General features: G+C 43.2%; 1 protein-coding gene across 1 annotated transcript; it reads right to left on the minus strand.

Moving 5' to 3' along the window:
• Window positions 1–3,790: 3,790 nt before the first annotated feature.
• LOC109786165 (uncharacterized) lies at window positions 3,791–11,803 on the minus strand. The gene is made up of 6 exons (XM_020344748.4): window positions 11,381–11,803; window positions 6,892–7,019; window positions 6,677–6,780; window positions 5,038–5,125; window positions 4,465–4,526; window positions 3,791–4,215 (listed from the first exon to the last, which is right to left on the minus strand). The coding sequence occupies exons 1-6, from the start codon at window positions 11,491–11,493 to the stop codon at window positions 4,063–4,065; spliced, it is 648 nt and encodes a 215-aa protein (XP_020200337.1). The 5' UTR covers window positions 11,494–11,803; the 3' UTR covers window positions 3,791–4,062.
• Between the last annotated feature and the right edge of the window lie 238 nt (window positions 11,804–12,041).

The raw sequence follows: 12,041 nt of genomic DNA on the forward strand, positions 1-12,041 counted from the left end.
CGGAGGGGTTACTGGAACCCCCCGGGGGTTAATGGGCCTTGTTGGGACCTAGTGGAGAGAGAGAGGGGCCGGCCAGGGCAGGCCGCGCGCCCCCTCCCCCTCTGGTCCAAATTGGACTAGGAAGGTGGGGCAGTGCCCCCCCTTTCCTTCTCCTTCTCCCCCTTCCTTTCCCCCTCCTAGTAGGAGTAGGAAAGAGGGGAGTCCTGCTCCTACTAGGAGGAGGACTCCTCCTCCTGGTGCGCCCTACAGGGCCGGTCGGCCTCCCCCCTTGCTCCTTTATATACGGGGGCAGGGGGCACCCTAGAACACACAAGTTGATCATTGATCTCCCAGCCGTGTGCGGCGCCCCCCTGCACCATAATCCACCTCGGTCATATCGTAGCGGTGCTTAGGTGAAGCCCTGCGACGGTAGCTTCATCAACATCGTCACCACGCCATCGTGCTGACGAAACTCTCCCTCGAGCTCTATTGGATCGTGAGTTCGCGGGACGTCACCGAGCTGAACGTGTGCTGAACGCGGAGGTGCCGTACGTTCAGTACTGAGGATCGGTCGATCGTGAAGACGTATGACTACATCAACCGCGTTGTCATAACGCTTCCGCTTAACAGTCTACGAGGGTACGTGGACGACATTCTCCCCTCTCGTTGCTATGCATCACCATGATCTTGCGTGTGCGTAGGAAAATTTTGAAATTACTACGTTCCCCAACACGAATCCTGAGGATGGCCTGAGTTCTTTGCTGTTTTTTCACGCTTTCATAGGCTCCCTGCAATGCACGTTCCTTGGCCGGCCCATGAGGTGGGGCGCGTGGGCGCCAGCTACCTGTTTGGGTGCTTAAGTCGCCGAACAGGAGCTCCCATTTTTACTTAGGTTTTTTTAGTAACATTTTTATCTAGGTAAGCAGCCCAACCTCTCCCCTTCCTCCATTGATTGGCATTGCCCATGTGCGTTTCCCCTTATCCGATGCCAGTGGGCGCTAGATAGCAGCTCTCGCTCACCTCTGTAGATGGGCCTAGCCTAGTAGGTGTAGATTTGCTATGATGCGTTATTTAGTGGTATGTTTCTCTTTTCCAACCAATATGTTATTGGCCTATTATTATATACAAAAAAACATGTCGGATTTCATAATTCATAGTAATTCTACCCTAGCTCAGATCAATACTTGTATAGGAATCTTGACTCAAAAAACATGTAGAATCTGAACATGCCATTTGCATACATGTGTGCACTATTTAAAATGATACATTTAATTGATTTGCATTAATGCATTATTTAAATGACTTAGTTCAAACTAATTAATCCCATCTCATAATAATATGATTAAACATGCCATCTTGTTCAGCATAATGCATAGATCATTCATATGTCATGTTCGTATCAATTAAAATTGGAGTTAGGCTTAATCCATAATTAACCTTTATTTTGTTATGGAGCAATTGATAAATGTTTCATATATGTTTCCCGCTTCATTTGAAATGAGTAGATAGACTCAAAGGTAGCTTGAGGTCCTCACATGTTCTCAGGATGAGAACCGGCTCACTTGGGATCTATCAAATGCTACTTTGTAACTAGGTAGTTAGAAAGGTAGCTTTCGGGTGAGTCCTAAAAATTTCACCAGACATAGTCGACCAAGATGGAATATGCCCCTCCGACTCCAGGAGATATTCTCGGGGCCTCTCAAGTGACCAGATTCGGAAAGCATGGCCATGTGACTTGGGTTAAGTGTTCACCTGGTCCTAGAATTTGTATCACAGTTTCCAGAAGAGAGGTCGAGCTACCAACAAGGGTGGTAAGTACTCTCCTTGAGCTCTTATATCATGAGGCAAAAGGAATGTTGCATATGCCACATTGTCATGGTTCGCCAATATGACTTCATGCACACTTGGGAGTCGACATGTTCTGCTAGGAGCTGTTGCTAAGTAATCGGATGTGATCCAATTCGTATCCATGTATATGTGAACCTATAGGGTCACACACTTAAGGGGTAGGAACCCACTTGGATTGGATATGAGTGGAATTAGGCATAGAGTTCTAATGGGCCTCAAGTGTTGATCCCACCTCGAACTTCTATATAAGTGTAGGGATGATACGTTGGAAAGGGTTAGACCAGTCAGACAACCTAGCTATCGCCACTTCCACGCCCACGTCATGCGATCGGACCTGGCAGTCCCCCGCCTTGCGTTCCACCCTACACGCGTGGATGCCGTGGAGGGGTTGTACCTTCAATTCTCATATAAACCAATCGAGGGAATTGTTTGAGTCATTAGCGAGGAGGAGATAGGGACGCGCATCACCAAATCTACTTCTGATGTCGTGACTATGCATCTAGTGGTAAAACCCTATCCTATGACCTATCTCCACATCATGTTCATGGTTCGCATGATAGATTTTTGTTTTGTTTTGCGCTAATGTAGTGTATGGCATGCCCCAGTAGTGTATTGATGTGTTGATTAGCTAGATGATCGGCTCGTGTGTGCTCTCCTACCTTTGATGCAAGTTGCAACTTAGGGTAGCCAAAGTCAAATTTGGTAATTCTGCACCACATGCCTTTTCCTTCCATATTTGAGCATAGCTAGATAGTTCTGATGTAAGTCCTCTCGAGTAAATTTGTACTCATCCTTACTTTAGTTAACTTGTTGCAGAGGAGACCACCGATCCTATGGTGGTTTCTACATGGAGATCGAGAACGACCGATAGTTTGGAGGTCCTAGATGACAATCTGGTGCCTTAAGAGGGTCGTAGTTTTATTTACAAGCCTCTTAGGCCATTTGTTAAACTTGATCTTTAATAAGATATAATTGTTGTCGATGTTGCATGTAGTGTGTGTTTGGTCATGTCATCCCTGCCTGTAATAGCTCTGTTATGTTTGCTCTTTAGAGCCTTTGAATAATATATGATTTGAGTCATAGAGTTTGTGTTGTGATACTTGTTGTTTTGTGTGTAGGGTCTTGGAACCGTTGTTATGCAATATTGCTAACAGGCGGTCTTCACAGTGTGAAGCAACTCATGTATTGAGAGCTTGGAGTGTATCATACTATGTTGATGCTCTGAGTCAGTTACATTGGGTGAGTGAATATTTAGACCATCACCATAGGTTGATTAATTCAAGCTTGGGGGGGAGGGGGGGGGGGGGCAAGGGATCGAATATTGCAGGCTCTCCGAGAGGATATCCACTCAAGTATGTGTGTTAGGAATCTTGGCTTCCCGATGATCATCACTAGTAAGATTTGCATAATTCTGGTCCTGGGTCCTGACAAAACATGAGTTATGACTTAAGTGTTTGAATATTTTAGGACAGAGGGAGTATAATATAAAAATATCATAATAGAATGGAAATTCTTATGTGAGGTGACTTTTAATGATTGTATGTTATTTCCATGGGTATGTTTTTAGGCTTACAAGAGTAGTGCTACTAGAGCAACAGGCAACTTATAGAAGGGTGCTTCCTCATAGCAATAATTAAGCCGGATGCTTCCTCATAATAAGTGCAACAATAAAGAGGCGCAATGCCCATTCTGTTTCTGCGTAGCTCTTCACTATCCACTCGGTTTGTAACATCTAATAAAGTGTTTCAAAATCCAAAGGGGAACACTGAAGGCTGAAGCATATGAAAGTAACAAGTTCAGATGCCAGATGTTGGAATAACCAAATTCAAACAGGTGGGTCTTGACGTTAATGTCTAACAAAAAAGAGACCTTCGGCCTCACTTCCGTGACAGGCCAATTAAAGGCTTCCCAAACCGTGCTCCAGTTAAGGAATGAAAATATTCAAGCCAATGTTGCAGAGAAGTCATTGAAAATAAGTTTTATTACCATGTCGGGTTCACGATTAACCGATCCATGTATCGGACCCACGGCTAGATCACACATAGCTGTTGTCTCAACACATCAAACAGGTCTACAGATGCCATTAAAGTACGAAGCATAACAGTAACAGGTCAAGGTTCCGCCTGGAATCATCAGGTCAAGAGTCTTGAAAGCTGGGCGATGCCTGTCCTGTCTTCGACAGAATCAGTTCTTAGAGAGCTTTTGCAGTATGATCGAATTCGTCACACTGTTGCCTCACATGAAGTCCTCCTCTAGTTCCTGCAGGGTCTTGCTACCAGACGCAACCTGCTTGTTCGAAGTCATCTTGTCTTGGACCATCAGGCCCTTGTAACTCCTTATTTCAGCCTGCTTCTCCTTCTCGAGCCTCTCCATCTCTTCTTTACGTTTCTGAAACCAAATAAAAGGCCATTCCATCAATTATCCGGTCAGGGCCCGATTAACAACACAGCACAGGGCAACAGTTTCGTGACAACTGGTTTTCTGTACACATGTGCTTACAGCAAACAAAAACTAAAGGAAAGTAACTTGTAATAGCCTGATACTCGAGTACTCCGTCTATAAACAACTATAAGATCGTTCAGATCACTATATAGTGATCTGAACGATCTTATATTAGTTTACAGAGGGATAGCTTACTTTGTCTCTAAGCTGCAACTTTCTTTCAGCCTTTTCAGCAGCACTCACAGCTTCTCTTTCAGCTGCAGCAGAAGACATCATCAGGCTGCAAATACTTTATACAACAAATGATCACAACTACCAAAAACACACATGACGGGATATATGGTTGATCATGCTTTCTGTTTTAAGAACTACTCCCTCTGTAAAGAAATATAAGTGTTTAGATCACTACTTTAGTGATCTAAACGCTCTTATATTTCTTTACGGGGGGAGTACGAAATAACCCAAAGCAAACTGGCAAATGTTTGTGCGGTGCTTCGACCCATTTTCAAGTTCTAATACCTAAAATTTTCGTTCTTTTCTACCCATCTAGTTGCAAGTTCCACCTTTAGAATTCACAAGAGTCTAGCCTGCACTTGCAAAAGACTTGGTCTAGCCTAAATTGCACACCAGTTCGTCATTCCACTTGGAGCATCCTCGAAAATTATAGGTGCAAAACAAACATTATACGTTAAATCAAAAACAAAAGGCATGTTAAAAAATATAACTAAAATGAGCATGAAAAATATATTCCAGAGAGTAGTCATGTACCCTTTAAGTCAGGCGTCCTCTCCACCTTTGTCTTGTTCAACCGATTGACAACCTCATTGATTCGCTTTTCTACTTGAACAGTCCGAACCTGCAAACATGCCCGTAAATTAGGGACATAGTTACTATGACTCATTCGCTTTGGTTTAAATATTTCCAATTAACAAAATAACATGAGTAAACAACAGAACCAAGTGCATTAACAGAGAGAATATCCACCAGTAGAAAAGAAAATTGCTAGTGAGCTTCTAAAGGTAATATGAGCGGTACTGATTCAGTATTACAAAATTGAACAAGAACTAATGCACTGAAATGGTATATTTCAAATAAAGTTCCATGGGAGAGGTATATAGGGCCCAATTCACACAACCTATGCAGGTTGCAATAAGAAATGGCAACAAATCAACACACTGTTTAGAGCGTAATGTGGTTCAGAGAAGGATGGAATGATCACATACGATACGAACTTCAAGAGCTAGGACTGAGGACTTGCAGAAAGAAGTCACATTTAAATACAACAACAACAACAACAACAACAACAAAGCCTTTAGTCCCAAACAAGTTGGTGTAGGCTAGAGGTGAAACCCATAAGATCTCGCAACCAACTCATGGCTCTGGCACATGGATAGCAAGCTTCCACGCACCCCTGTCCATAGCTAGCTCTTTGGTGATACTCCAATCCTTCAGCTCTCTCTTAACGGACTCCTCTCATGTTAAATTCGGTCTACCCCGCCCTCTCTTGACATTCTCCGCACGCTTTAGCCGTCCGCTATGCACTGGAGCTTCTGGAGGCCTGCGCTGAATATGCCCAAACCATCTCAGACGATGTTGGACAAGCTTTTCTTCAATTGGTGCTACCCCAACTCTATCTCGTATATCATCATTCCGGACTCGATCCTTCCTCGCCTTTAAATAACTAAATTTATTCTAGCGATTGCCGACAATACAGAAAAAATTCATTAATGGATAGTCAGATCTCAGATACAATGAAAACATCAATATTTATGAAAATAAACTATTCCCTGGAATGAATTTACTTAACGCCAGTTCCACCCTAAAGCACTGGAAACTCACTAGCAACTAGGATGGATTATGCAAAGGTTGTCATACAGATCAAGAAAACATAGTTTTTCAATAGGGAACCCTGACCGACGTATACTTAGGCCTGTTTGGCAGCACAGTTTTCCAAAACCATAGTAATCGAAAACCTAAGTATTCCAATGCCTAGGAAATGAATACTTCAATTTATAAAAAACACAGTTTTTCTCAGTCAGTTTATAAAAAAGAGGCCGAGGCCTCTTTATAAAAATACTGCAAAAAAAAGGGTGGTATACATGTTGATGCCAAAAAACGGGCATCAGAGTATTTGAAACCATGATTTTAAAAAAATCACAGTATATTCTCCGAAAGAACACTGAGCTGCAAAACATAGCCTTAGCGATCTTACATACTAGTCAAATTTCATGTGTTTATACAAGGCACACAAACTTCCAAATTCTAATGGGGAAAGTAAATTATGTTCTCAGTCACTTACTTATTCAAATCATCGTGTGTCAAATAGAAAATTACGAGAATGGATAGATACAAAGCGTGTAGCATAAAAATAGTTAACAAGGACCTAGGGAAAATTATGACTTCTCACCAATTTAGAGTTGTGAAAGCCAACTTGACCCACATCCATGGATGGTGTCTTCTTCAGATTGTACCATGGTGTATAAACCACATCAACATTATTCACCTTATTACCTATAATGAATAAACAGGACAATTAGATGTGTGTGAGTAAAGGAAAACAAACAAAGGTAAAGCAACAAATTCATGTGAATTAACAAAGTCTCCTCAGTTAATTTATCGAACCTTGAATGGAGTTCGCTTTAACAAGCTGGGCACAATCTTCCAGCAAACCTTCGCTTATGTCATCCATTGTTTGACCTTTATTCAGTCTCACATATACATGAGCAGAGGACATCTTATCTACATGGAACCTGTGTTCAACAAAAGTTGTTCGAGGCTGAAAGCATGATAAAATGATTCTACATGACTGGAAAGAAATTTACAAGAGTATCCCATGAAAATATCGCATCTAAATAAATTTAACCTTAGCCAACAGATTGGTGGGGGGGGGGGGGGGGGGGGGGGCGGGCATGGAGATTGTAATAATAGATGAAACAAGCCAACATGAATATTATATCAGCTGTGTTGCTTGGCACTTGACGTGCCCTGAACAAAAACACAGATGCAGCTGATCACATTCCATCATTTCCGAAAAAACAGCTAAAAACTAACTATGTTTGCAGTCAGGCGGTTAATATTCCAAATAGCACAGTACAAACTGAAGATTACCAATCCATGCTACAACAAAGCCTTCTAGTCCCAAACAAATTGGGGTAGGCTAGAGTTGAAACCCATAGGAATCTCGAAACCAACTCATGGTTTTGGCACATTGTTAGCTAACTTCCACGCACCCCTGTCCATGGCTTGTTCTTTGGTGATATTCCAGTCCTTCAGATATCTCTTAACGGACTCCTCCTATGTCAAGTTTGGTCTACCCTGACCTCTCTTGACATTATTAACATGCTTTAACCGTCCGCTACGCACTGGCGCTTCTGGAGGCCTGCGCTGTATATGCCCAAACCATCTCGGACAATGTTGGACAAGTTTCTTCAATTGGTGCAGCCCCAACTCTATCACGTAGATTGAGGGACAACACTCTCTCCAGGCACCACCTTACAATCTAGGCAAGCATGCCTGGCTTCTCTTCTCAAGAGGACAAAATCAATCAGGCTAGAGTGTTGACCACTACTAAAAGTCACTAGATGGGCTTCTCTCTTTTTAAAGGGGGTGTTAGCTACGATCATGTCGTAGGCTAGAACGAAGCTTAAGACATCCTCTCCTTCTTGATTCCTACTGCAATAGCCAAAGCCCCCATGCACCCTTTCAAACAATCATTATTATATATGCGAGAAATTGCTAATCTTACATTCTTACTTACCACGCTACCTATATGAAAGGTTGTGCACCTAACAGTGGAGCAGAATCTCAGAAAATGCATGAAAAAGAATTATCAAACAAAATTCCGCAAGCACTCAAGTATGCTTTGGGTTGATAGTTACAAATTTTCTTTCTCTCATGATGTGTACGGGGCAAGCATCAGAGTTAACAACACAGAAAGTAAATTATGTATGAACCTTTGCTGCTCAGTAGATTCATTAGAGTAGCTTATTAATACTGAATGTGGAGACACAAGTATATCTATTGGGTTAGAGGTGATTGCATCAGATGGGGCAGGAGCATGTCAGGCAGAGAGTAGGAGTGGCCAGCGATTATGGAACAGGAGGAGTAGAGCAGAGAAGAACCATTGCAGTGAACTGATTTTAGAGTTTAAGGGGTTCACATTGAGATGTTATTCTGCTTCAATTCGAGTGGTTTCAATTCAGTACCTATCAGCAGAGTATTAGGAACTTATGGTAAAATTTAGTAAAACCCACAGATACTTGTCAAAATTGTACTAGAATCACAACATCATATTGCAATACAAGTATGATACCATGACATAGTTTAGGTGTAACCTAGGACAAACAAAAGGACAAGATGTCCCGGATGCCAAGGAGGAGGAGTGGCCAAGTCACACTCGGCCCTGCATTGTCTGCGGGATTCATAGTCAAGGCAGGAAACCATTCCTCTCCAATGAGTTATTCGTGCATTGCCGCTCAAGTACTGTTCAAAATATCGGCCGACATATAAGTTAATCAGCCAGTTAATCCCTACTCGGAGGGTGACCGATACAAATAGGTCCATTCAACGTATCTACTGGCTGAGGCAATTAATTGGTCTGACAAGCTGCTTAATCAGGTGTCAGACCAAGTAATAGTGGAGCAAGTTCCTTGCCGATGGCAAGGTTACACCCCCCCCCCCCCCGCCCCAACGAGTGCACGCACCTCCAGCAGATCAAACTTGCATCTCGTTGGTCGGAATCGTTGCCAGCTGCCACCTGCGTGCCTTGCCTCCAACCAAGGGCCTCCGATCTACACATCTATTGTCTCGGCCGCCTCCCCAAGCCGCCATGCTTTGCCTCCACTCCCCTCGAACACCGTTGACTCTTCCTGCTCACCTACCTCACATTGAGTGTCTCACAAAGCCCCCCCCCCCCTCCCCTCGAATCTGGTCGCGTTTCATCCTTTCCTCTATCCAGTGTGTTGTATGAAAGTAGGATGCTAAGTGTTGGTTTACCATTAGTTAACCCACCGATCAATGGCCGACCGATAAAATCAGTTAATCAGCTGATGCCCCGATTACTCGCTACTCTGCACTGGACCAAGCAGCTACTAGTTACCCATAACATTAACAACTAGAGATACCCCACATGTTGCAGCCAGAATTGGTTGCAATATATTGTTTTGATGAGATTTGATTGTCTGAAATTTTAATATAAGAATTAAGTTACAAATACATATGATTTAGTGCATTTGATCATTATATAGTTGTAAAATATTTATATAATATGAGTACTATTTATCATGCATGTTGAGAGAAATAAAAGCAGTGGGGTTGATGAAGTGGGACGTGTGCATGTTGAGAGAAATAGTAAAAGTAACATTTCACATGGATGTTAAGAGAAATAAAAGTAGTGGGGTTGATGAGGTGGCATGTGTGCATTTTGTGACAAACAGAAGTTGTGGGAATCAACTACTTAAGTATATAGGATGTGCTCAACCTAGATTTCCCAGGACAGAATCGGACGTTGAGTCCACGGAGGTGCCTGTGTTTGGTGGCCTGTGTGTATGAGACATGCTGAGGCAGTAAGCTCCTTTTGTTGATGACATAGGGATTAGGGAGTATGTGTCTGCATAAGATTGGCTTGAACCAGTGGGGGCTAACCTCTAACACTGACACCCCCGTGCACCGAGACAGGCCAGGGGAAACACAATGAAATATGTTTCCCTGGAGCCAGGACCATTTACATCATGCTGGACAGACCCAAGGACATAAGCAGGCATCAAAATTCCAAACAGGGTGTCTCACTGCATCCTGCCAGCCTGCTCACGCAATACATGGGCAACCAAATGACGCTAAAGCACAGTCTGTGTCTTGACCATGTCCACAGCTATAGTTGTTGAGGAGGAGCAAAGGTCTAGTTGCACAAGCAGAGGCTTAAAGCAGGACCAGCAGGCTGCGGAGGAGAAATTTGGTGGCGGGGTCTTTAATTTATGGGTGAGAAGATGGGAGGATGGAATAAGAGGTGGTGAGCTCATAAGGGCTTATGGTCGGGGGTGGGAGCAAGATGACATGGATTTTTTTTTTGCTCGTATGTTAATATACTCCCTCCTTACCGGTTTATAGGGCTCATATCTGAAATCCCACCAACCAAGGTAAATGTCTATTGGCTGAGATGAATTGAGCTTATGTGAAAAGTGCCCAATTAGCATAATGGTATTAAATCTCAGCCTGTTCAACTGCCACTGCAATTAACTACATCGCCCCACGGACGCATGCGTCCCACTCCCTCTCTCATCCAGATGGCGCATGCACTGGTTAGTCTTCGTTTTCTTATCTCGTTTTAATGTCCAGTTTGCTGCATGTATGCAGCTGAGGGAAGGAAAGGAGCAACGACTTCGCTCTGTGATTAATTCTCTTTTGAAAACGGCACCAGGGAATTAAATGCAACGCAGCACTCGAAAAGACCTCAGCGCTTTAACCAAGCGACTTTCAAAACAAGCCTTATAAAACGGAAATCTGAAGATTTTGAGATGAGCCTTATAAACCGGTAAGGAGGGAGTATATTGTTATATCTTGAACCAAATTTAATTGGATCGTGAAACGAACTAACAAACTACCCTTTTATGAAGTGATGAACCGTGAACCCAATTCACGGTGAAAAAGATGGTACTATGATTCTAAGTTCCAACATATTATCCTCACCGTGATTATTGTTCATGGTGACATCAATGAAGAACACCCATTAATCCATTATACGAAACTCACTGGCACAGCATTTCACAGTTAACTAACAATAGGTTCTGACAGAAATCAAGCATATCTCCTTTGAAAAAAATCGACTACTGCTCACTCAAGCTATGCATCTGAAAGCAGCATCAAAACGGACGACAATATCCTGATCTGGTATCATCAATGAGGAAACAGCTGCTAACCATAAGCAAACTTTCGTGAACTAACAACCAACTCCCATCTAGAAAACCAACTCTACAAACCAGAGAATGTCCTTGTCCCATACTCCATGAATTCTTCATTCTTCCGTCACTATGGCATCGATTCAAGACGCACAAAGAAATACTAGTACATAATGACAGGGAAAAAAAAGGTCTGGGTAGAATGAAAGGGCGGTTACCAGATGTCCTCGGGGAAGCCGTACTTGATGAGGTCCTCGTTCTCATGCTTGTCGAGCCCCATGAAGATGGTGTAGTCACCGGCGTCGGGCCGCGCCTTGAAGTAGAACACCATCCCGAGTCGCTTTCCGGCGGCCCGCCCAGATGGATAGAAGAAGGGCGCGGGACTCCGGGGATCGGGCGGCGGCGAAATTGGGCGACTGGGGGTCGGGAACTACGGCTCAGGCCTCCGGGGGCGAGGAAGGGTTGGGGATCCTGCCGAGAGGAATCGGGTGGGGGGATTTCTAGGGTTTCCTGCGCGTGGAAACGAAGCTGAGTAGAAGATTTGGTTTTACCTTTTTGATTGAAAAGGTTATTTATTTTGTTTTGTTTGTGCTTTTGACTCCCTGTGGTGTTCGTCTGTTCTTACTTTCGCGTTTATGCACGGGGAGAAAAACGGTTTCGAGTCATAGACCCTTGGTGAGTACTCCTCTGTTCCAAAATACTTGTCATGGAACCACGACAAATATTTTGAAACGGAGGAAATACTAGGAATTACATGTAGGGCCTTTAGTTTTCTTTTTATTCTTATTAGTTTTTTTAGAATCTTTTATTCTTATTAGAACATCTTCAACAGGCATGCTAGATTAGCCACGCGCTGGAAAAAACGACTATTTGGCGTGC

Source organism: Aegilops tauschii, chromosome 1 (assembly GCF_002575655.3).
Source record: "Aegilops tauschii subsp. strangulata cultivar AL8/78 chromosome 1, Aet v6.0, whole genome shotgun sequence".
NCBI classification, from domain to species: domain Eukaryota; kingdom Viridiplantae; phylum Streptophyta; class Magnoliopsida; order Poales; family Poaceae; genus Aegilops; species Aegilops tauschii.

Coding starts and splice junctions, on each gene's coding strand:
- LOC109786165 (XM_020344748.4), bottom strand. CDS start 11,493: ATGGTGTTCTACTTCAAGGCGCGGCCCGACGCCGGTGACTACACCATC. Junction 7,020..11,380: donor GGCTTCCCCGAGGACATCTG/GTAACCGCCCTT, acceptor TGTTGAACACAG/GTTCCATGTAGATAAGATGT. Junction 5,126..6,676: donor GCTTTCACAACTCTAAATTG/GTGAGAAGTCAT, acceptor GCATGTTTGCAG/GTTCGGACTGTTCAAGTAGA.